Source organism: Rousettus aegyptiacus, unplaced genomic scaffold, assembly GCF_014176215.1.
Source record: "Rousettus aegyptiacus isolate mRouAeg1 unplaced genomic scaffold, mRouAeg1.p scaffold_m13_p_9, whole genome shotgun sequence".
Taxonomy (NCBI): Eukaryota; Metazoa; Chordata; class Mammalia; order Chiroptera; family Pteropodidae; genus Rousettus; species Rousettus aegyptiacus.
The window spans coordinates 104,389,376-104,412,770 of NW_023416312.1; the positions used below are offsets into that span (position 1 = coordinate 104,389,376).

General features: G+C 53.2%; 2 protein-coding genes and 1 non-coding gene across 9 annotated transcripts in view; 2 read left to right on the forward strand and 1 right to left on the reverse strand.

Moving 5' to 3' along the window:
• The window catches only part of DLG3 (discs large MAGUK scaffold protein 3), a 47,361-nt gene that overhangs the window by 21,888 nt on the left and 2,078 nt on the right, over nucleotides 1–23,395 (forward strand). For 4 of the 7 annotated variants that reach the window (XM_016132616.2, XM_016132622.2, XM_016132620.2 and 1 more), the window contains 10 exons: nucleotides 3,716–3,830; nucleotides 15,098–15,274; nucleotides 15,497–15,572; nucleotides 16,277–16,376; nucleotides 19,284–19,325; nucleotides 20,464–20,514; nucleotides 20,999–21,100; nucleotides 21,368–21,540; nucleotides 21,915–22,024; nucleotides 22,307–22,398. In XM_016132616.2, coding sequence (XP_015988102.1) covers nucleotides 3,716–3,830; nucleotides 15,098–15,274; nucleotides 15,497–15,572; nucleotides 16,277–16,376; nucleotides 19,284–19,325; nucleotides 20,464–20,514; nucleotides 20,999–21,100; nucleotides 21,368–21,540; nucleotides 21,915–22,024; nucleotides 22,307–22,398 — 1,038 coding nt within the window. Of the gene's footprint in view, nucleotides 1–3,715; nucleotides 3,831–15,097; nucleotides 15,275–15,496; nucleotides 15,573–16,276; nucleotides 16,377–17,821; nucleotides 17,868–19,283; nucleotides 19,326–20,463; nucleotides 20,515–20,998; nucleotides 21,101–21,367; nucleotides 21,541–21,914; nucleotides 22,025–22,306; nucleotides 22,399–23,395 lie in introns of all 7 variants that reach the window. The other 3 variants (XM_016132618.2, XM_016132619.2, XM_016132617.2) reach the window with 3 other exon arrangements.
• On the forward strand, nucleotides 5,674–9,798 carry LOC107503832. Its single transcript, XM_016132623.2, is given in 3 exon segments — nucleotides 5,674–6,201; nucleotides 6,405–6,438; nucleotides 6,441–9,798. Coding segments are annotated over 3 exon segments (963 nt in total). The 5' UTR covers nucleotides 5,674–5,766; the 3' UTR covers nucleotides 6,935–9,798.
• On the reverse strand, nucleotides 23,118–23,236 carry LOC118607884. The gene has a single exon (XR_004952905.1). It is a non-coding gene; the product is annotated as a 5S ribosomal RNA (ribosomal RNA).

Below are 23,395 nucleotides of genomic sequence, written 5' to 3' on the forward strand. Positions count from 1 at the left end.
TGCTCATATGTAGTGCAGGACTGACGTGACATTAAAAATCGTTAATAGTTTAAATGTCCATCAGTTGGGGTATGACCGATGTTTGCGTACACACCCATGAATCTGTGTGAGTTGTGCGTGCATGTACACAAACAGTGTATACAGCTGATCCTTGAAAAATGCACACACAGTGAAAAATCTCCATGTACCATATGACTGCCCCCAACTTAATTTCCAATAGCCTGCCTTTGACCGGAAGCCTTACGGATAAATAACAGAAAGGGTCGATGAACACGTGTTGTACTTTATGTGTACCGTATAATGTGTCCTTACAAGAAAGCCAGAGAAAAGAAAATGTCGTTAAGGAAATCCTAAGGAAGTACATTTACATATTCACTGAAAAATAATTCGCGTTAAAAGCTGCGTTGTTCCAGCATCAGTCTGGAAAATCTGCCCTGGTTTACCCGAGGGGAACGATACAGGAACGTCTAAAGAAATTCAAGATTTTATTTAACGAATCTTGTGCTGCTTTTATAGTCAAAGAAGTGTAAACTCGCCAGCTGTCTTTGCAGGCCCATCGGCCAGAGGTCTCCGCGGCCCTTCGCTGTGGGATTTGCGCGTGTATCGCCCAGTTTTTCCCTTCCAGCCCCCTTCCCCTGCCTTCCCTTCGCTTCACGCTGCAGGATGTTACGCGATGGTAAAGAAATGCGGATCCCTCCGCTCAGTGGGTCGTGGGTTAGTGTGTCTGGGGTGCAGGCCTGAGCCCTGATCTTTCCAGGCACCCCAAGGGCTCGGAGAAACCCTGTGTTCAGGGGAACGTTGGCTAGTTGTGCCCCTCCCCCTGGCTTCCCTCCGTAATTAGCAAAGGGCACAATGTTGCGATGACTCACCCTGGTGTCTTTGTGGGTCACAAATGGTTGGGTTCATCCGAATTGGAAAAAAAATGAAAAAAACAAAAACAAAAACGCAGTGGGCCTGAGACTTAGTGATCAGTGTTGTTTCTGTAACATGGCGTCTTTGGGGGGTGGCCTTTTGGGGTAGAAGCCACTGCGCGGGGCTTCCTGGGCCGTCACTTCCGCCGAGGAGGCACCTTTCAGCGGTGGCTCCTCAGTTCCAAGTGGAAGGGAGGAGGGACCTTGGCCCCTGTGAGGTCTCAGCATTCAGAGGCCTTGTGCTCGAAACTTCTGACCTTGGAAAATGATGCCTCTAGTGTTAGAGACCAGGTGGTTTCTTAAGACTGCCCTAAAGTTTATGCTTAGGATTGTTGTCTTTGTTATAAACAAAGCCTGTTAATCAGACGCCCACTGTGGGTTATTAACATCTTGAAAGGGTGTTTAAAATACATATATCCCAAGTGCTCCCAACAATTAACCTTGGTAAGAAAGTGGATGTGAATCCTTGTTAGCGACCTTTCCAAGCCCTCTGTGAAGCCACAGCCAGCAGTTCAATAACCCATTAGGTTTATTAGTTTGAGAACAGAAGCGTCGACTTGGGCACAGTTTTCTAATTTGCTCCTCATTTACCCAACGATCATTTATTCAGAGGCTACTGTGTGCCTAGTGGACGTTAGGTAACTCTACAAATAAAAGCCAGAGACTGACGAGCAGCTGCAACGCTGAGGGGATCATCTGAATGGGAAAAAAACTGAAGAAAACACAATGTAATAGACTTGAAAGCTTAGCATGTAGAAAACAGAAAATGGATCCCTTAGAGCGATGGCCTTGTTCTCTGTCCGTAGTCTATTTTAAGTGGGCCCTCTGGCCCGGCATTATCAACCTTGGATTAGGAGCTTCGAGGAAATGGTGGTTTGGTGGTTGTTTTTTTAGAGGATTTTTTTAAGAAACGTAGTTACTAAGCAACTGCCATGACCTGCTGCTAAGTCGGAGTTCAGCAGGCAAGTCAATTCCAGAGAAGGGAATACATAAACAACTTGCAAGAGGGGGCATCGGCTCAGGCAGAGATGGGGTGTGTGTTTTTTCTGGGTTCAATGCGTCTTTCTGCCTTTTCCTCATCTTCTCCAGGAAAGGGCCACCTGGTCAGGAACCTCTTGGTCTCGCCCGATTCTCCTCTTAGCCGGTGAGCGCGAAGGAGGGCCGCCAGTCCAGGGCTTCTGTGACAGAACAGTCACCACCCTCTACCTTTAGATTAGGACACTTCATCGATATTGTTCATTGCCTTGCAACTCTCAGAACAGGGACATTGTCCAGCTGCTGACTCCTCCCCCTCCCTAACATGTAAATGGGTGACTCAGTGACTTAACTGCTTCCTGTCAGATTTCAGGGATGGGGGACGTAATGAGGACAAATCACCATAACACCAGCATGTGCTCAGTGAAAGCACATGCATTTAACATGGCTTCCTTGGTACCGGAGTGGACACACAGAAACTTTGTTGGGGAGAGGCTTTTTCTGCGGGTTAGAACTCTGCACCACCCCCCCCCCCCCCGCCCGCAGGCTTCTGGCATGTCCCTTTATACCCAGCTGAAGGTCAGGTTGCTTTGCTGAGGGAAGGGCAGTGTCAGGTGTTGGAACAGGTGTTTTGTTTTCTGCTGGTACAGTCAGTCACAGGGACTAGATGGGGGTGCTTCTTGCCAGCCCTCTGGTGCATGAAAATGCTTTTGTGGAATTCTCTTTCCCTGGAAATGTGTTTGTTTTTTTTTTTAAAGCAGTTTCCCAGCCTTCAATCCCTAGTATAAATTTTGACTTCCTTTAAACTCAGCTTGTCATAGTGAAGTGTGCCTGCTTTCTACCATTTCCTCAGCCTGTGCCTTAGGTCAGTCATATTTGATGTGGCAATTATAGACCTGGAAAATGCTGGTTAAGACTGTATGTGTGTGTGTGTGAGAGAGTGCATGTGTGTATGTGATAAACGTGAATATCATATTTTAAATGTACTAGAAGAATGTCATAGCAAAGCAGCCCTATAAAACGCCTTTTATGAATAAAGTTGTATTGGCTAGAGTTAAGTTTTCTATATCAGCTTTTCTTCAATTTGGCATAAACATGTAGTCACCTTTTCAGAGTGACAAGGTGCTCCGGGCTGTCGTGATGATGTCCGTGGGCCTCGAAGCTGGCCATGGACTTAGGATGCCACCAACTAGGTGATTTGGGAGGAGAGAGAGAGGGGTTAGCCGACTTCTAGGTTGGGGAGAAAAGTTATGTTTTAACGTTTAATTGTTACAGAGGCTGAAGACCCTGTTTGATAAAAGGGAACTAAGTCAGGAGAGGAGGGCTTTGTGATCTCCTCATCTGACCGTGAGGTGTGTCTGTTTTTACCTCGGCACAGAGTTCCAGTGCCCCTCAAAAAACGTCATCTAGAAACAAGCCGTCTGCCTTGGCTAACAGCAGTACCACGGCCGCGGGGCCATCTGTTCCCCGCAGTCCACTTTTTGGGAGATTCTCCCTTCCCATCTGCTCTCCCCAGGCCCCAGCGCCCGGTTGAAAGACCTACTGAGGCTTCTCTGGAGCCTCCTGCCAGTTGTTATTTTTTTAAGGATCAGTGAGATTTCAAGGCAGATTAAAAGCTTTTTTCCACTCGCTAGGTCCAAATGTCCTTTCTTTTTCAGGTGTAGCCTTTCCTTCTGTCTCTGTCCCTGGAGGAGGGGCTCCGCCCATGAAGCAAAGATGGACTGGGCTGGCTCTGGCTGTTCACAGGCCCAGTGGCCTCTGGCTACTGGGCCAGCGGCATGCGGGCGCGGTGTGGCTCGGCTTCATTCTTTCCCCTGTCTTCCCGACAGAGTACAGTCGCTTTGAATCGAAGATACATGACTTGCGAGAACAAATGATGAACAGCAGCATGAGCTCCGGGTCTGGGTCCCTCCGAACAAGTGAGAAGAGGTCCTTGTACGTCAGGTAAGGCACACCGGGAGCAGCAGCCAACCCAGCCCTTCCTGTTTGCCCAGCGGGGCAGGGAGCGTGTCCGCCCAGCACCGAGACAACACCGTGCACTTGGTGGTCACCATCCCCTCCCTGTCGCGAACGGCCTTCTTCCGTTTAGCTCATGGGTGACTCAGTACAGGAACATTTCAGTTTGCTCTGGTTGTAAAAGCCTCTCGGGTGATCGTCAGCATTCAGATAGCGCTTGTGTGTCCAAAGTACTGTGCTTGCAGTCTGGGATTTGAGGGGGACACTTGTCCCCAGCCCTGGTCACGCATGCACAGCGGATGTCAGGATGTGCACCCGAGCGTCCCAGCTCCTGTTGTGTTCTGGTGCCGGTCTCTCCAAAGAGCTGGCAGGTCGCCGCAGTCTTGCTTTTTGAATAGTTTGCTCAGTCCCTGCTGCAGTGACCTGCTGTGCCCCTCCCAGGCCATGGGACCATGGGACTATGGGACATGGGACGGGATGGTGCGCCTGTCGCAGGGAGGGTGAGTGGAGGGAGCCAACGCAGTGTTTGGGGTGTAGTGCTGCTGAAAGCATTCCGAGCTGTTGTCCTTGGCAGAGCTTTGGACCCCTGAGGCCCGTCGTCACACTTTGCCGGTCCGAAGTGCGGAGGTCCCGGGGGTCGGAGCGCTCTGTGAACGCCGCAGATTCTCGGCAGAGCTGGACAGTCCCTTCCCCCTCCCTGGGCTTCTTGGCCAAAGTCCAGCAGTTGGGAGGACTGTGTTGCGTCCCTCAGGGTTCAGACCCTTGGAGAAGGAGCTAGTGGGGTCACTCTCCAGAGCTGGCCACCTCCCTCGGTGTGTGTCCGTACTCAGTGTGGGGTCGTGGCAGACTCCTGGGGTTAACTTTTCCTAGTGGCCTCTGCTACAGACTGGGAGTTGGGAGGGGAGGCCACATGTGCTAGTTGCCTGGCAACGTGTCAAGCGCTCCGTCCTTGGAGTCTGGGATGATGATAGCGAAGCGCCATCAAGGCTAATGGCAGCTCTTGTCAGGGTGCTGGGCTTTTTGCTCCTTCCTCAGTCACTGGTCCCCAGCCGTGCTGCAGGCCGTGGAGCCCGGGGGACCCGTTCTGGGTGTTTTCGAAAGCGAGCCCTCAGCTCGACTCGTTGTGTGCTGAGAATCGCGCTCTTGGCATTTGCTGTGCTCACCTCCCGCTACGCAGCGAGGAGAGCGGCAGGAAGGCTGGACTCGTCACTGCTGATCTTGCCAGTGTCCTGTTTGCTGTCACCGCGCCTTCGCTCTGGGTCGCCCCTCTGTGACTCGGTGCGCACCGTCCCGCAGATGTGGCACTTGGTCTGCACGGGCAGCGCTATCCCACAGTGCCCTTGGAGAGGAGAGCTTTACTTTTAGACCTCCTCCCTGTCCCCGCCCTGGGCTGCAGCCCTCCCCGCCCGGGCACCCACCCGGCACCCCCTCCCATGGCCCTAGGCCCAAGGACATTCCCTGAACTCTGGGGAGGGGCTGGGGACCCCAGTCTCTTTGGATAAGTTCATCCAGTTCGTACCACCTGCCCTTAACCTTGTCCAGGTGACACGTGTTTCCTCTGAGGAAATATGGGTTACAGTGGTGAACGCGCGCGATCTCTGCACTTAAGGAAAACGTGTTCCGGGTGAAGCAGCGGCCTGAGTCCCTGCACGCGGCCTGCCTTGGGCCTTTCGACACTTCCGTGTCTTCCGCATGTAAGCGTGTTCAAGTTTCTTCCAGTCTTAACAAGGAAAACATGCACTTGACACCCATAGTCCCTTAATCTTTCATCTGTCCCTCATTCTGCTCACCACATCTGTCCGCTGTGTGCCAGGACACACTAGTTCCTCGAGACGCGAATGGTCTTGTACGAACGGCCAGGGCTTCGGGAAGCTTCGGGATGTGGCAGGATTCGACAGCAAAACTGCTCTTTGCTGTGTGATTAATGGCATTTATGGCAGAGATGCCATTTCTTCGGATCACCTGTCTTTCTGTAGTAGGAGACGGGCACATCTTGTTGGCTTGGTGGTTGGTTCCAAGCAGCTCCAGAAGGTTCCGGAGGAGCAGAAGCCCAAGTCCCTGCCAGGGAGCAGTGGCGCCCTCGCAGCCGCCAAATGCAGTGACCTCCGCCCCACGCATGTTTCCACGACATACCTGCCTCGTGCTGTCAAGGCTCTTCTGCCTCGCCAACCATTGCTCAGCGCCTGTCACTGGCTCTGTCCCTGAAATGGCCAGGCCATTCACTTTCACAGCCTCAGATTCTGTCACCGTCTCTTTCGTCAACCCCAGAGCTGTACAGCAGACACTTGCTGGACAAGGCGTGAAGTGGCATCTTCGAGGGGGACCCGTATCACCTCGTATCCTCACATCCCATACTGAGGTGATTGCACCCCGTATCCCAGGGACAAGGGATGAGAGCCATGGCCGTCCGCCAGCCAGGAGCCTTTGCCATCTACGGCAGCTCTCTCCCTCGAGCCTACTGCTTGGGTGCACGGGGTCGCTGGTTGTCCCAGGGGCGCCGAGACACAGGGCACGAAGGCCTGCGGGGCCCGCCACATTCTCAACTCCGGCCACGTTGTCCAGCACAGGGCACCATTGGACATCCCCGTGTCACAGTGGCCATCACAGTCTGGTCACCACCCTACGAAGGAGGTTGCGCTGGGGCATCTGGACTCTTCAGGCAAGAAAGTCAGTCAGAGGTGTCAGCTCGGCCCTCAGAGGTGGCTGGAGCACACTTCTCGTCACCAAGCAGGCCCGGTAGCGCGGCTGCCCTGAGCCCAGGCCGCTGCTTGGGGTGCCCGACTGTCCCCCCGACATGTGAGTTTCTGCAGTGGCTGAAGGTACCAGCAAGCTCGTGTCGCATGCTTTACTCTGACAGCATCGGGGGTGACGATAATTTCCATCTTTAACAGCCAAAGCAGTTTACGTCCAGGGCTTCCAGACGGCATGGCAGTGTTCCCTCTGGCGACTCTGGAAGTGCTGCCCCCGGGTCACAGGCCGCGAACCTGGCTCATGCCTGTGCTCGCAACCCCTCTGCTCCAGTGTGCGCTGTGAGTCTCAAACAGGTACACGTGTGGGGCGACTGTCCCTTGAAGGCCCTTCTAGCTGCATAGTTGTCCTCTGAGGCCTGGGACTTTGAGGTGGACCAAGGGGGACAGTGCCCCTGCCCACTTTTTGCGTTCCCTGCCTCGGGGCTGCGCTCGCCCTCGCGATGATCCGTCTTCTGTCAGCCTGAGCACTCAAGTTGGGGCTCTTGGGTTGTTCTTCAGAAGCTGCTGGAAATTTTATAGCTCTCAGCGTGCTTTATATGAAGCAGACAAGAGGGGCTGCTTGCTTCTCAGGCTGTGTGTGCCGTTTGTCTGGTACTTTCTGTCTCAGGTAGCTGAGGCCACCATAACCACCACGGACTGGGTGGCTTAAACAGCAGACATTGTCTCACGGTGCGGAGGCTGGACAGCCAAGGTCAGGGTGCTGGCAGATCCAGGTTCTGGTGAGGGGCCCCCTTTCTGGCTTGTAGATGGCCGCTTTCTTGCTATGTCCTTATGTGGCCTTTCCTGGGTGTGTGCAGGGAGAGGGAGAGAGAGGCAGGGAGGGAAGGAGGGAGGGAGGACTCTTCTGTCTCTTCCTCTTTTGTCCCTGAAGGACACTGATCTCACAATGAGGGCCCCTCCTTTGTGATGTCCTCTTAAGATAATCACTCCCAAGGCCCCACGTCACACTGGGGCTTGGGGCTTCACCATGTGCATTTCAGGGGACACAAGCATGAAGCCTACAAAGCGTTAAAGCACAGGGGGAGAACACATGGCCTTTGTCCTCAAAGGGCCTCCCCTTCAGCGATATAAAAGATTTAAAAAACTGCAAGACTTAAATAGCGATCAATAGAAAATGTGAAGACAGGTCAGTGCTAAACACAGTATGAATCTGGAAGAAGGAAATTTGGAGTGGGCAAGGTCACAGAGAAGCAGGGACTTGTGTTGGGCCTCCGAGGAGCTTCCTGCACGAGGGGACAGGCTGAGCCTCTCATGTAGACAGATGGCGAGAGCCACAGGCAGAGCTGAGTGCGGCCCAACAGCCACTTGCGTTGGAGGCTGAAGGGCTCTTGTTTGCTGCGCTTTGACAAACCCGCCTGACTGGTTTCCTTAGTGCCATCCGTCCGCATTCCTGTGCCCTGTGCGCATGGGCTCCATGGGCTCGGGGCAGCTGCGCCAGGGGCTTGTGATTTCTCTGGATCTCGCGGATCTAGACCTCACGAGTCTGAGTCGGAACTGCAGAGACTTCGTTTTGTTTTTTTTTTTAAAGATATATTAACAATGGTTATATTTATATAATGAATGATTTTTAACTTCAGAAAAGATTTTCTCTGCAGTCCCTAAATAACAAATCATCATATGGACAAAAAAATCATTTAGCATGTAATTAATGTAACTTTCTAGTTATGTTAACATTTACATCAATGGCTAATATGCAGATTAGAGAATGAGCCTTATAAAAACCTTTCTGACGGTACACACCTTACCTCTTGAAGTATTTTTCTTATGTCTGAGATCTGCTGTCCTTATGTGTCCTTAGAACTGTGAAGCAATCCATCCTTTGAATGGAATCTGAAAAAAAACTCTAAAAAATAAAAATTTAGAAAATAAGATTGTTGTCTAGCTTGGCATTGAATATTCAGAATTGTCACTGTCACATTAGTGAACAGCCAGGCTGCTGGGAAGCAGCGGAACTGCTCTTTCGTACCCCGCTTCTTGCTCATGGTATTTGAACCCATGCTTGCAGCTCGCTGAAATGCGCAGACTCACGAGCGTCGTGCACGGCGTTGCCTCCCGTAGAGTCAGCGGACTGAGTGAAGTCCCAGAAGGAAGCGTGCTCAGGTCGGTAAGGCCACCATAACAAAACACCACGCTCCTCTCACACGTGTGCACAGGAAAGCTCGCTCGTATTCATTGCTCCTCTGTGGCCCTGTTTCTCCTTTTGGGTGACCCACCATGGGGTCTTGAGAAGCCAAATGGCATAAACAGGCTCCAATGGAAGCCAGAATTTGTAAGGTCAGAGGCCGCCAAGGACGTCCGCACATCCCAGGCGGGGCTTAGCTGCTCTCTTCCCGGCACTGACTGTACGTAGACTTTGGATTCAGGCGCAACAGTAAAATATCTGAAGCCTTGTGACCTCACACGCAGCACATATTGGTTACATAGAGAGAGAGACACGAAGTGAACCCAGTGAGCCCCTCTTCGGTCCATGACTTTATCCTAGTTTTTTTTTCCAATTACAGCTGACATTTAACATTATTTTGTGTTAGTTTCAGGTGTGCAGCATAGTGGTGAGACATTTATATATCTGAGGCAGTGATCCCCTCAATGAGTCTAGTACCCATCTGACACCGTACAGAGTTATTACAATATCACTGGCTATATTCCCTGCGCTGTACTTCACATCCCCGTGACTATTTTGTAACCAATTTGCACTTCTGAGTCCCTCCCCCTTTTCACCCAGCCTCCCCGGCCCCCCTTCTCATCTAGCAATCACCAGTTTGTTCTCTCTATCGATGAGCCTGTTTCCATTTCGTTTAGATTGTTTAGATTCCACACATAAGTGAAAGCATATGGCGTTTGTCTTTCTCTGACTTAACTCCACTCAGCAGTTTACCCTGTAGGTCCATCCATGTTGTCACAAGTGGTAAGATTCCATTCTTTTCTACCACTGAATAACAGTCCATTCATTAGATCTCGCGTTTCCTTTATCCATTCATCCACCAATGGACATTCGCATCGTTTTCATATCTTGCCTATCATAAATACTGCTGCACTGAACGTCAGGCTGCATCTAGCTCTCTGAATTAGTATGTTTGTTTTCTTTAGGTAAAGACAAATGCAATTACTGGTTCATAAGGTAGTTCTATTTCTAAGTTTTTGAGGACCCTCCAGACAGTTTTCCACAGTGGCTGCACCCATTTGCAATCCCACCAACACTGCACGAGGGCTCCCTTTTCCCCTGCATCCTCACCAACAACACTTGTTGTTTGTTGATTTATTGATGGTGGCCATTCTGACAGGTGTGAGGTGATATCTCCTTGTGGTTTTCATTTGCATTTCCCTGATGATTAGTGACGTTAAGCATCTGTTCTTACGTCTGTTGGCCATCTGTATGTCCTCTTTAGAGAAACACCTATTGAGGTCCTCCGCCCTTTTCGGAATCAGATTGTTTGTTTTATTGCTGTTGAGTTGTATGTGTTCTTTATAACTTTTAGCTACTAAACCCTGATCAGATGTATCACAGGCAAATATCTTCTTCCACTCAGTATGCTGTCTTTTCGTTTTGTTGATGGGTTCCTTTGCTGTGCAAAAGCTTTTTAGTTTGATGTAGTCCCAGTTGTTTATTTTTTCTTTTGTTTCTCTTGCTCGAGGAGACATATCCAAAAAAAATATTACTAAGAGGAGTTTACGGCCTGTGTTTTTTTCTAGGAGTTTTACGGTTTCCAGTCTTACATTGAAATCTTTAATCTATTTTGAGTTTCTTCTTGTATATGGTGTAAGAAGGTGGTCTGCTTTCAATTTTTTTTTACTTGTGTCTGTCCAGTTTTCCCAGCGCCATTTATCGAATAGACTTTACCCCACTGTATGTTCTGCCTCCAGTGTCATAGATTAACTGGCCAGATAGGCGTGGGTTCGTTTCTGGGCTCTCTGCTCTGGGGAACTGCACAGACTTTGGCCTGGTGATCTGTTTACTTTGAGTGGATTACATTCCTGCTTTCCCATTGGGCAGCGAGGTCCCAGCCGAAAGGAGGATTAGGCCCAGTGCTTCAAAGCACGTGTGTCATCCCCGTGGGCAGGCACTCAGCTCTTCGGGGCTGCCATCTGAAGGTCACCACTTAAACATCTTCGCAGACCTCTGGCGACACTGTCTCCTTGGGAAGACGGGCAGCAGCGTTTACAACTGCCACGCTGTAGCTTGGGAACTTTGGCCCGCAGACCGAGGTGTGACTCGGCTCCAGATCGCCCACGTTGCTTTTACATGCCACACGGGCCCTGGGCCACGCTCCACAGCCTGCTCCTAAGATAAGTCAGTCTTCCTCTGGCCTAGCCACGATGCTTGCCAAGTGGCAGGAGACCGCAGGGTCTGGCTCTCCTTGGCTTCACCATGGCGCATGGCTCACACATTCAGGGCAGGCTGCCCGTGCCAACATTCGTCAGCTTTGTTCCCTCCTGATGCTGTGTTCCCTCTGCCCTGACAGGCCCTTAATTGAGGTGGGACCAGGGCGACAGAATGGTTCATTATGGGTGGGCAGGAGGGTACGTCCATGTTGTGGACAAAGCCACTCCTCCATCCTCACCAGGCCCATCCCGACGCATTTGTAACAAGGTGCCGGTCCCCGTCACTTCCTTGGGTTTCAAGGCTGTTTCTAAGAGTCTGTCACTGCTAGGTGGCCACATTTTAGCATGTTTCTTAAAGACCTTACATAGTTAGATGGTATTCAAAATTTCTTAAGGTCTAACGTACATACTTTTCTTGATTACACGGAATATATGTCATTGGAAAGGTGGTTTGACTTCCCTGCTTGGGCCTGAGTGCCCGGCACAGCCAAACGTGGGCAATGCCGACTCCGGCAGGGTCCCCTCTGGCCAGAAGGGCCTGTCCGCATCTCTCTTGAAACCCTGAATCTTCATCGAGGCCCAGTTCAGAAGTCAGCATGTCAGCATAGCTTCTCCAAGCTGGATGTCGTCTGTGCTCCTCAGTGCTCCTAGGTCTTTGTACCTACAGCGTGCTCCGTCGGCCAGCCTGCCCCACAGGGCTGGGGACATGTCGCTTCTGGATCTGCTGTCTGTGGAACACCACACCCCACACAAAGTGGTCTCAGTGAGTATGTAAATAACGGAAGAAAGGTGCTTTCTACATATAGCCAAGTGCAGCATTAGCTTATTATTTTTTAAACATGATTGTGACTTAAACCTCATGACATTTTTCTGAGATTGAAGATCCCGGGTCTGAAAGTCACCTACCATACAACTGTGCAACTCTGGACCTGGTTTGCATCATCTGTGAGGACATTTTCTACCTCAGTCAAAGCAAATTTCAGCAGGAAGAGAGACAGCAGACTTAAGAGAAAATCCGCACCATGGATTTGGAAAACAGGTGTAGATGGTGGCTTGAGCTGGAAAATCTGTGGAGAAGATGGAAGGAACTTCCTCGATGAGTAGCTAGGACGTGGGACAGGATGTCTGCCCCCAGGCTCCAGGGCCCTGCAAGGCTCTTTTCCTACTTGCAGTTCTGATAACAGAAAAGGAAATTTTGTTAATTTGTATTTTACGTTCTCAACTGAGAATGACCTTTTAGTTTGGAATTTCAAACCCAAATATCATGCTTTGACAAAATCATCATTTAGAAAGCATTGTCGGCTCTGTTGTTCAGTATTTCTCATTCACAAATTCATCAAATAAAATCCAGACAGACCTGGGCACAACTTTTTTTGGGGGGAAATTGCCTTTTTTGCCTTGTTGGCCAGGCAACATAGCATAACAATACCATAACAGTAAACAGTGGCCTTTTTTCTAAGATATTAAATATGGTTTTTCTTCTTTTGTGCTTTTCGTATTTTTCAAATATTCTGTAATGAGCTTATATCATGTTAACTTTTTACTTAATACATGTGAGTAGTTTAAAGTCTCAAATATTATAATAACGTATACAAAAATATTAATCCGTCTCCTATTCTCCTCCTTTCTTGCTCCACAAAGGTAGTTTCAAACATTTTCACAGTAAGAAAAAGAAACAGTACATCTAAATAGCCCTCTATGTGTTAAATATTGGAGCTACAAAATAAGAGAGACATAGAAATATAATCAAATAAAAAAAAACAGGCATTTTTTTTTCTGCCAGGACAGAAACAATAGAAAATGTTTATAGAAAAGGAAGGGTGGTCATCTAAGGACACCATTTCTGTGATAATGTGATATGACTAAATTAGGGGGACAGGGAACAAAGGGTTGGTGAGCGCTACAGAGCAGTGGTCCCCAACCTTTGTGGCACCAGGGACTGGTGCTCCTATAAGAATCTAAGGACTGATGACCTGAGGTGGAGTTGAGGCGGTGATGCTGGTGCTGGGGAGCGGCCGCAGATACAGGCGAAGCTTCTTCGCACACTGCCCAGTGCTCTCCTCCTACTATGCGGCCCGGGTCCTAACAGGCCACGCATGGACCAGTACCGGTCAGTGGCCTGAGGCTTGAGGACACCTGCTATAGAAAACCGATATGTAATAAGATGTAAAACAATATCAAGAAATAGCAAGAAGCAGAAGTTATTTAAAAATGTGTTAGAAAATGGAAAAAAAAACAGGTAAAATATTTGAAAGCAGTTTCTTTTGAAATCAACTTACATTTTTTTGCAAGTTGTGAAAGGAACACAAGCCTGTGGTTGAAAAACAGAGCAAACAGCACCGTTTGTGACGTGCAGTGGGAGCTGCTGGCATTCTTGTCGACTTGGACCTCTGCTTATGTTGTTGTCACTTGCTCGGATTAATGTGTTTTAATATCGTGTGGTGTCAGGAATTCATCGTGGAAGTAATCTGGTGTATTAGTTTTATCTAAATATCAGATGTTCAAAAAGTTCGCAATAACTGGATCCCCAACATCCAGAAAATGTGTTTACATCCACTTTAGCATGTATTCCGGCTTCTTACTGCTGTCGCCAAAAGTGAGATGCTGAAATCCATATCGGATCGTCCCTGTTACGTTTTCAACTTGGGGCCAGTAAGCTCTCCCTTCTGATCTTCTGCAGCCTCATCCTAAACTCTCCTACTTCGTTTAAACATCTTCCTTCCGTCCTTCTGAAACCAGTGCGCGCTTCATCCACATTCTGGTCTTTTCCTTACTACACTTGTTTTGATCTTTGAAGCCCATAAGGACAATTAGTGGTTCTCAGTGTTGCTTAAAGCAAAGTCTTCAACCATGGCAGTCTTTGCAGGAACGTGTGACAGAATGCGTCCCCTGCTTTAGGAAACGTGGTTTTGAGTGCAGTCCCGATGCCCTCAGGTTCGGTTTGGTCACAGAAGTTGGGCGGAACCTCAGGACGGAGCTTTCAGTGTGTGAATCGGCAAGGCAGATAAAGGGCTCTCATCGGACTGGGCGTTTCTACTTTCAGATAATCTGACAGAGATTTCTTAAGGATTCTTCTCAAGGAGTTTAAAAAGCGGACAGGTGTTTCTCACCGCATGGCCTGGCCAGGTCCTCAAGGCCTCTCGGTCCTGCATGGGGGAAGGTGGTGGTGAGTTTTACTCGGCAGCTTCCTGCCCAGCTCCAGGCGGAGGCCTGAGTCTTGGGACCAGGCCTGGCGACTCCGCGAGGAGCGACCCCATGGACGGGAGCGGTAGAGCTTTCGTGCAGGTGAGTCTGCGCCCTGGGCAGGTGGCCAGGTCAGCAGTGCATCCTGAAGGACGGGACTCGCGGCTCTGGGGTGGATTCGCCTTCATGTGGCCCCGCTCCTGTTAGCCCGTTACATCTGAGGCCAGACCAGTGTTCCTCAGGTGCTTTTGATGTGTCATGTGTCACTTCCCTCCTCTTAGATCTTCAGGGGCCACTGGACCAGGTCTGTTCGAGGCCTTTACTTCCTACCTCATTTCCTGTGAGCGCCAGCCACAGCCAAGCTGGCCACATCCTTCTCCTCAGCTGCTTTCCCAGCTGCCCCCACCTTCCTGTCCCTGTGGGCTGTATCCTACGTCACTTAGGTGTGCAAGTTAGGTCTAATGATTCTTCCTCCACGAGCCTCTGCTTCCCCCTCTACACGAGTGAGTGACCGCGCGAGAGAGAGGGACACGAAGGGAGGGACGTAAGTAGGAGACCTCTTCACAGGGTCTCTTTCAGCTTCGTGCTCACGCAGGTACATGTCAGCCCTGTCATCTTGTCTTCCTGCGGCGCTGACCACCCCAGAGTGCTCATCATTCGTGCTTAGCACCCTTACGTCCCATCTTCAGCCGCGTTTTGCAGACATGTCTGCAAGCAGAGAAAGGCCACTGGCAGCGCTAGCGTAGCTCCCCAGCATGTGGCTGGACAGGGAACTGTGGAGTGTGCTCCACTTCAGACTTCCACCTGTGTCCAGAAGCTGGGCAGAGATGGGACTCGTGAAGATGTCCACTTACGCCCCTTGCTGGGAGAATGAACTCTGGGAGGGGGCTCGTGTTTCCAGCGCCAGGGCTTCGGGTGGCCTCTGCCAACACTGTCACAGAACCAGTCTCTGGGCATTCAGGCTGGCAATGGTGTCACGTCCCCTTTCACTGTGCATTTCAGGGCCCTGTTTGATTATGACCGGACTCGGGACAGCTGCCTGCCAAGCCAGGGGCTCAGCTTCTCCTATGGTGACATTCTGCATGTCATTAATGCCTCTGATGATGAGTGGTGGCAGGCAAGGCTGGTGACCCCACATGGAGAAAGTGAACAAATCGGCGTGATCCCCAGCAAGAAGAGGTGAGTTGTCAGCGTCACAGAGAAGGTTCCCTCGGCCCGCCCAGGCCACCGGTTTCTCTGGCCTGTCCCAGAGCAGCTGTGCTTCATGTCCCCTTTGGGTAGAGAGGTCACGCTCAGGACCTTATGACTCCATGAGCCAGAAGGTGGCCACGGTGCCCGCTGCCACCCAGCGCTGAGACCGTGCACTGGCACCGACAGGACTTCTTTCTGACTCCGAAACAGGGTGGAGAAGAAAGAGCGAGCTCGATTGAAAACCGTGAAGTTCCATGCCAGGACAGGGATGATCGAATCTAACCGGGTACGTGGGGGTCCCCAGGGCAGTCAGCCAAAACGTGGAGAGGAGTGAGAAGCTTGCGGTCCGCGTGCCGGATAAGAGCACTGGGGAGCACACGACAATGCCTCTGTCGCAGGGCGCTGGGCTGTCCCATCAGCATACTGACTGCTTTTCCGAGAGCAGAGAAGGGGGCACTCAGACCCCACTGGCTCTTGAAGGCGGACCGTCTGCAAGGTTGGCTGGCTCGGGGCACGCGAGGCCTCTTGTGTGTTTCTCCCGGGCCTCGTCACACAGCCGGGAAGGCCCACCCCGGAGCTCTGCCAGCCTTACAGACCAGGCGAGGCCCAGGCGCTCTTCCCGTTCACCCCTGTTCTTCTGTGAGCTTCGCAGGGCCAACGACTTCCGGCGCGGCAGACTCTGTGCTTATCAGTGGCACCTTAGGGCATGTGTCCAGGAGGCGACAGTGAGCTGTCTCCTGTAGGAAGTGCCAGTGCGTGCTGTGAGTCTGGGCTAGGTAGACACTTCTAACATCCCGCCAACATTTTCCTGTAAACATAATTTTCCTGTGACATCAATTTTCATTTAATCTCATAGACTCCATTTGTGAAAGAAGGTCTTTTATTTAGCGCACCATTGTCTCCATTTTAGTTTGTCTTGCATGCTTTAAAAGCCATTGTTCTGTTTTTTTTCTTCTGTCCTTCCCCCTCCATCTTCATGTTCTTTCACAGTCGATCAAAACGAAACGTAAAAAGAGTTTCCGCCTCTCTCGAAAGTTTCCATTTTACAAGAGCAAAGAAAACATGGCCCAGGAGAGCAGCATGCAGGAACGTAAGTAGCAGCAGGGCACACAGAGCAGCCGCCCACAGCTGCACCCTCGTCTTCATCCGCACCTCCCGCACGGGGACACTGGGACAGATTGTGAGTGTGTGTGTGTGTGTGTGTGCGTGTGCGCATCACTGCTTATTTGCAGAGTCAGGGTACAAACTGGTCTGCACAGAGAGACGCTGCGTCTTTTTGTCCAGCTCCTCCGAGAGGATGTCGGGGGCTCTGAGCTGCCACGGGGTGCAGGGCAGGCCTGCTGGGATGCCCCGGCCCTGGTGTAGTAGTGCTGGTGACCGGCACTTCTCAGCCACGGCATCAGGTTCGGAACCGCGTTCTGGGGACTCGGTGTTGCTGTCCCAGCTCCCTCCTGTCACATTTTCTCTCCCTGACTTCACTCATCTGTCAGGGAAAGTGCCTTTCCTTCGATGTGCGCCTTGCCTCGGGCCGGCTTCCTGAATGCCACACATGTGCATCTGCACACGGGATGTCTGGTGGCTGTAAGAGTCTCTGTCATCCCAGAGTGATTCCAGAGCCACCTTTCAAAATAAAACCCTTCCTGCCTAATAGAAGTGACACGGAAGGGGGTTAGTCAGTGTTGTCCCAGTAGAGATTTACTGAGACACGTGGAGCCGCTTTGCTGGAGGCCGTGCAGCAGAGCTCGACCAGCTGAAGAACCAGTGTAATCCCGAGACACGCTCTTCCTGGGACATATTCCCCAGAAGTGAAGGGTCGTGACCCTGACCTTAAACACCAGGTCAGGCAGGCGGAGTAGTTCTCGTGCGGCTCATGGTGAATTGTGAACCCCTCCTTTCCTTCCCCATGAGGACGGGTCTTGGGGGTCCTGAGCTGTTGGGGCTGGCTGTAGCTGGCTACTCCTGCTAGGCCAGCCTGGTTCACAGTCGTGGTACATGTAGGTCATTGCCACCTGGGGTGGTGGCTAGTTGGTACAGGGGCGCCCCCGTGCACACAGAGGCTCTGCTCACGAGCAGCGGGAGATGGCGTGAGGCGGGATGAGAGCCGAAGCCACGTAGCGCTTACTCTGTGCAAGGCGTGCTCTCTTGTGCTCTGCACTGGGGGGAAGCTCCCTGGGGGGAGGGTGACTCTACCTGCCGTACGTAGGTGTTTCAGGGAAGTGGTGCATTCAAGGGCAAAGCCGAGACCCGGCTCTAACTACGGATGCGGTCAAAGCACGTGCTGCACGCCTCGGACAGGGCCCGCGGGCCGGGCACCACCTCGGCCAGGCAGCAGATCGGGCAGCAGGCGGTCCCAGTGTGTCATGTGACCTGGGGCGTTCTTTCTATGGCGAAGCTGTTCGCATCACTGTACTTCTGTCACCGATGCTCACCTGCTCTGTGTTCTCCCTCCCCCTGTCTTTCTTCTCTATTTTCTCTCTTCCCCCCAATTCTTTCCCTCCCTCCGTCCCTCTTTATCCTGGCTGTCTGTGAAATCAGGACTTCCCTGGGTTAAGTGACGATTATTATGGAGCAAAGAACCTGAGTAAGTCTAACTCGCACCCCAATGACTGTATTTCTGGCACGAGCGGAGATGCTGGGTCGGGGTGCAGGGCTGTGGGTGTGGGTGGAGGGTCACGGGGGGCAGTGTTTGTGAGAACTCCGACGCCACAAGTTGCTATGAATGTCACACTTTTGTTCTTGATCCTGGTGCCCTACCTAATACAAGCCTGTCATTCATGTCTGTGTTTTCCTTTTGTACCTTGAAGTGGTGGGGGGCCATCTTGGCATCCCACCCTCTAAGTGGGGTGGGCAAGAAGTCCTTCTCCCGAGTGACCGGTCAGGTCATCGCTAGGTCGTTGAAGTGAGGGGTGCCTGCTGACTGGAGTCTTCTCGCAGGAGCATAGCACTAAAGGACTGGGCCTCAGAATCGGCCGTTTCAGTCCGACTGGGTGCAAGATGCTGTGAGGCCCTTTACCCACCATGCACCTGGGCTCTCCTGGCAGTGTTTGCAGAGCGGGCGCATCTAGTGCATTAGCTCAGGAAAAGCCTGGAGTGGGCAGTGAAGGGCCCTGGAGGACGGGGCCCTAGCGCGTGCCCGCTGTGGCAGGGGCGCACACTCTCCCCTGATAAGTGCTACAGGTAACAGGGCTTCCTTGGGGGGCTCAGGAAGTAGCCACGGGTACCAACTCACTAGTCCTTCCTGGGGGCCACAGCATATCACGGTCTGGAACAGTGTCATCTTGGCTGAAACGAACAGTGTCTCTCCATAGTCTGTCGTGTCCATGTTTCACCTTCATTCGCCTCGTCCCTCCCGTGAGCGTGGCTGCTCTGCCCGTGTCACATGCGGGCAGGTCGCGGCGGTCTGAGGCGGGGCGGCTGCCTTGTCCTCCCGCTGTTCTTCTGTGTCGTCTGTGTTTTGACGTGTCGTCTGCTGGTGGGCGGGGGGCAGTCCCCTCACTGCTGAGGCCACAGCGTCCTAGGTAGTGGTGGCTGGATGGCTGCCAGTCCCACTGGATGGTCACAGCGTTAGCCCCTGGTGACTGCTTAGCCTCTTCGCTTGGCACAGCACACAGTTCCATAGTTCAGGGCTTGTCAGGGGAGGGAATTCAAGCGCAGCCCAGTCCCTGGACTTCTCTTTGCTACGGTCACCTCTCTTTTCCTCCTGGTGGCCTCGGGAGGCACATCTTGAGGGAGTTGTCGACCGCCTTCCAGGTCAGTTCTTTGGACGCAGACGAAGAGGCTGGTGCCACAGAGCGGGGGCGCGGGGCTCGAGCACGAGGTCGCCAGGGGTCAGGTCTGGAGCTGTGCCTCCCGCTTGGTAGCTGGATGTGGCAGGTCTCCTGCGGCCTGACTTGGTTGGCAGCTCAGTGTCTCGCTCCTGGAGCATTTGAGTTTTGTGCCATGTGTGACCTCTCAGTGGTGTGTTCTGAATCAGAGTCTCTTTCTTGTTGGCTTGCAGAGGGAGTGACATCCAACACCAGTGACAGCGAAAGCAGTTCCAGTAAGTGTGTGTCATTCTCCCCCATGTCACGTAGCTCCACTGTGTGTCCCCACCATCCTCATTCCAGCGTCGCACGGCTACCATTGTGTTCAGAGGCTACTGCTTCTTTTAGCCATGTACACTTAGAGATCCTGGAGATGCTGTGGCCATTTTGTCCTGTGTGGTGGGGATTAGGCTGTGGATCGCAGGAGAGTAGAAGCCCTGCAGGTCTGCTTGGGACCCGGCTTAAAAGCAGCCCCGGGGCCCTGGGAGGGGGACCTGCCAGCGAGGAAGTCCCTGGCAGGGGGCACGATGGGCGGCGGGGGCCGCCACTGTGTCAGGTTTGCTACGGGGGCAAAAGGAAAACGGCTCCTGGGTGAAGGCTTGTTGTCCTGGCCTTTTCATGGGGTTGCACAACCAGGCAGTTGCCCGGTTTTCCTTGAGCGATCCCGTGGCCAGGCCAGACCCCGCAAGCAGGAGCTGGGGCTGCAGGTTCTGTAACATGTGCCCAGCGGCCGTGGCCTCAGAGGCCCCGTGCAAGCAAGCAGGCCTCCGGGGCCTAGTGCAAACACTGTGGCCTTCCCCAGCACTGCCGCCAGCCCCTTTGGGACCTCTGGGTGCCCAGCTGCCAAGTGGCTTGGCGACGGCTCCAGGAAAGGCTCGCCATTGCGAGGATATGAGGCGCTCTCGTGAGAAGCGAGCAGCCCCTAGCACTCTCTTGACGGCACTGAGGACCTTAGCCCAGCCCTGTGCCCCTTTTCTGATGCTTCTTCCAGTGAAGTGGAGAGTTAGGCTGCAGCTCTGGGGACATGCACAGGTGTCAATTCCCGTGTCTCTACACGGAGGGCCACGGCCGGTGTGACTCTTACAAGCACAGATCCTGAGAAATCGGGGTGCTCTTGGATGGGGGCTTCATGTTTTCTGGGCCACACCTCTTTGCTCAGCTGTCTTTCCCTGAACGACAGGGCTCAGGCTCCTGCCCCTGTCCGAGGGGCGGGAAGGGCCACCTGCGCTTTCTTGCCAATGGGGAGCAGGCGTCAGCAGGCGCCACTGGACAGGCCGTCTTTGGGCAGAGGTCAAGTGAAGTGGTTGTTGGAGGGAGACGAGGACGCTGGGAAGCACATTAGAAAGTGCTAACGTGTCTCCTTTTTCATTGCAGAAGGACAAGAGGATGCTATTTTGTCCTATGAGCCAGTGACTCGGCAGGAAAGTAAGCCCTTCTCTGACAGTCTTACCTCCCAGCCAGTGTTGCGGTCCTGGGGCCCGACAGCAGCGGGCTCTGGTGGCAGAGGAGGGAGCGAGGGAGGCCTTCTACAGGCAAGGGGTCCTGCGTCCACTGGCAGGGCACCTTATGAAGGCTGGGGCAGTTAACAAGGATGGCTGAGGTCAATTTCAGTGGGTGTGGCCGGTGCTACAAGGGGGGTCCTGGTCACCTCCCTTTGGTGGCTGCTCTGAAAGCACCCAGCTCAGCTGCTGGAGCCCACGCACAGACACCTCTGGATCTGTGGCAAGGGGAGATGCCTGAGTTTAGACTTGCCTTGGCCTTCAATACTGATGGCCTTGTGATTAAAAGCCTGCAAATGGCTACTGGGCCAGGCCTTGGCAGTGGCTCCGGGGCCTTGGGGTTTACACAGACCAGCAGGAAGAGTGGGTGGTCAGGGACCTTGCTCACACACCGCATGCTCTCTCCCCAGTTCACTACGCCAGGCCCGTGATCATCCTGGGCCCCATGAAGGACAGAGTCAACGATGACCTGATCTCAGAGTTCCCGCATAAATTTGGATCCTGTGTGCCACGTAAGCGCCCAGGAAGGCTTCGGGCGTGGGGGGTGGGTGCCCCGGGACTTGCTGCTGTGCTGTTTCATGGAGAGTCTGGGGCCCCCTGGCACCCTCTACCAAGCCTCAGCCCAGGAGACACCACTTTTGCTCCGGTTTAAGCGAAAGCAGAGAGCCACCTGCGTGTGGGGCCTGGTGCTTAGAGGAGAGGTGGGCCACAGCCCCGGGTGACAGGAACGAGTCAGCCCCTTGGGACAGGGCTACACAGGGTTCCCTTTCTTCCTCCAGACACGACCCGGCCGCGGCGTGATAACGAGGTGGATGGCCAAGACTACCACTTTGTGGTGTCCCGAGAACAAATGGAGAAGGACATCCAGGACAACAAGTTCATCGAGGCGGGCCAGTTCAACGACAATCTCTACGGGACCAGCATTCAGTCAGTGCGGGCAGTTGCAGAGAGGGTGAGGACAGGAAATGGCCCCAAGGATGTATAACATGATGTTCGCTGGGTCCTCAGCCGCCTGGCGCAGGGACCACCAAGGGCACTGCGGACTGAAACCCTGCGTGTCCCCAGCTTCTGCTCGGAGTTGTCTGCCCGTCTCCTCCATGCCATTCACCGCAGGGTGTCCCCCACCTGAACAGGGACCACTCTGCAGACCCAGCCTTTCCCGGGTGGGAGGAGCAAAGCGTGGAGCTTGGGTGCCTCAGGGTGGTTTTCTCGGCCTCTCAGAGCGGCCCCCGGTCTCCCCTGGGTGGATGTCTGTGTCGCCCAGGGTAAGTGCCTGGGGTCGGGCAGGCAGGGACCGGGCCGGCTGATGCGCTTGCGCTCTTTCAGGGCAAGCACTGCATCCTGGATGTCTCCGGCAACGCCATCAAGCGGCTGCAGCAGGCACAGCTGTACCCCATCGCTGTTTTCATCAAGCCCAAGTCCATCGAGGCGCTCATGTGAGTATCTGCTGAGACTCGGACCCTGCCGGCTTGGGGAGGGCCCCGGAGAGGAAGCCAAAAACCAGGTGATCGGCTGGGCAGGTGTCAGCCCCAACGGAAGCTCAAAGGGACTTCTGCACCGTGGCGCTGTCACCGAGGGCGCCTGAGTGGAGTGCCCGTGTGCGTATTCCTGGGTCGAGCCATGGGCCACTCTTAGAGGGCAGCTGGGCAGGTTCTCGGGGAGCCGGGAACAATCCCTTTTGATCAGAACGGGGATCCACTTCCTCCTGTCCTTGGCAGGGAAATGAACCGACGGCAGACGTACGAGCAAGCAAATAAGATCTACGACAAAGCCGTGAAGCTGGAGCAGGAGTTCGGGGAGTACTTCACAGGTAAGAGTCCCCGCCGCATGGCCCGGTCGGGTGGGGCCGGCCAGCACCTTCTGGAAGGCTCTCCGTGAGGCTCAGACACTGTGCCCAGGGTTTCTGGGTGCTTTTGAGCTTGGCCTTTACACAGCAGTCGGGTTGCCTGCCGCCGGCCTGCGCGGTGCTGCCTCAGGTCCTTGGCTCTTTCTGTCCTGTGCCCCCCAGAGTGCGGGCTCCCTGTGTCACTTTGCTACCCTCCTTCTCACCTCCCACCGAGATCTGGTCCTTGATCTCGGATGTTTTAGGGGCAGAATAAATGTTTGTCAGTGCTGCCGCTTCCGTGGTGTGGGTCAGGTTGTCCATCAGCATGTGCGCGTGTGCACGGACGGTCACCCGCTTTAGAAGGTCAGTCCCCAGCAGCGTGGGAAGGTGTCCGTGCCTTCTAAAGTGCAGTGACATACCTGTGCAGGCTGGTGCTGGGTGACTCTAGCTGCTGATTCCACTAGGTTAAGCGGGACACGGTCCATGCTGTACCCTCGCCCCCCGGGGTTCTGGAGCTCCCGTCACTGTCAGCATCCCTGTCCTTGTTTGCCGGGCTGACCTCGAGCAGATGTGACGGCCCCAGGAGCACCGCCTCCTGCCAGAAACTGGCTTCCGGAACCTTCTCTGCCGGTTGCCAGAGAGTGACACGAACTGCGCGTCCTCGCATCTGGTGGCGCTCAGGAAACAGTTTTTTTTTTTTAAACCGCCTACAGCACCTGGTCTTCCTAGGTGGTCTCCCATCCAAGTACTAACCAGGCCCGACCCTGCTTAGCTTCCGAGATCGGACGGGATCGGGCGCGTTCAGGGCGGCGTGGCTGTAGACAGGAAGCAGGTTTGAACAACATATTTACCTGTTTGCTGTGACTTAGTCTCAGCGTCTCAGAAGCCAACCTTGAGCCCTGCCTAGTGTTGCTGCCCCCCGGGACCGCTGAGGTTTGGGGTGCTCTGGGCCACAGTGATGAGTCTGTCTTCCTCTCACTTT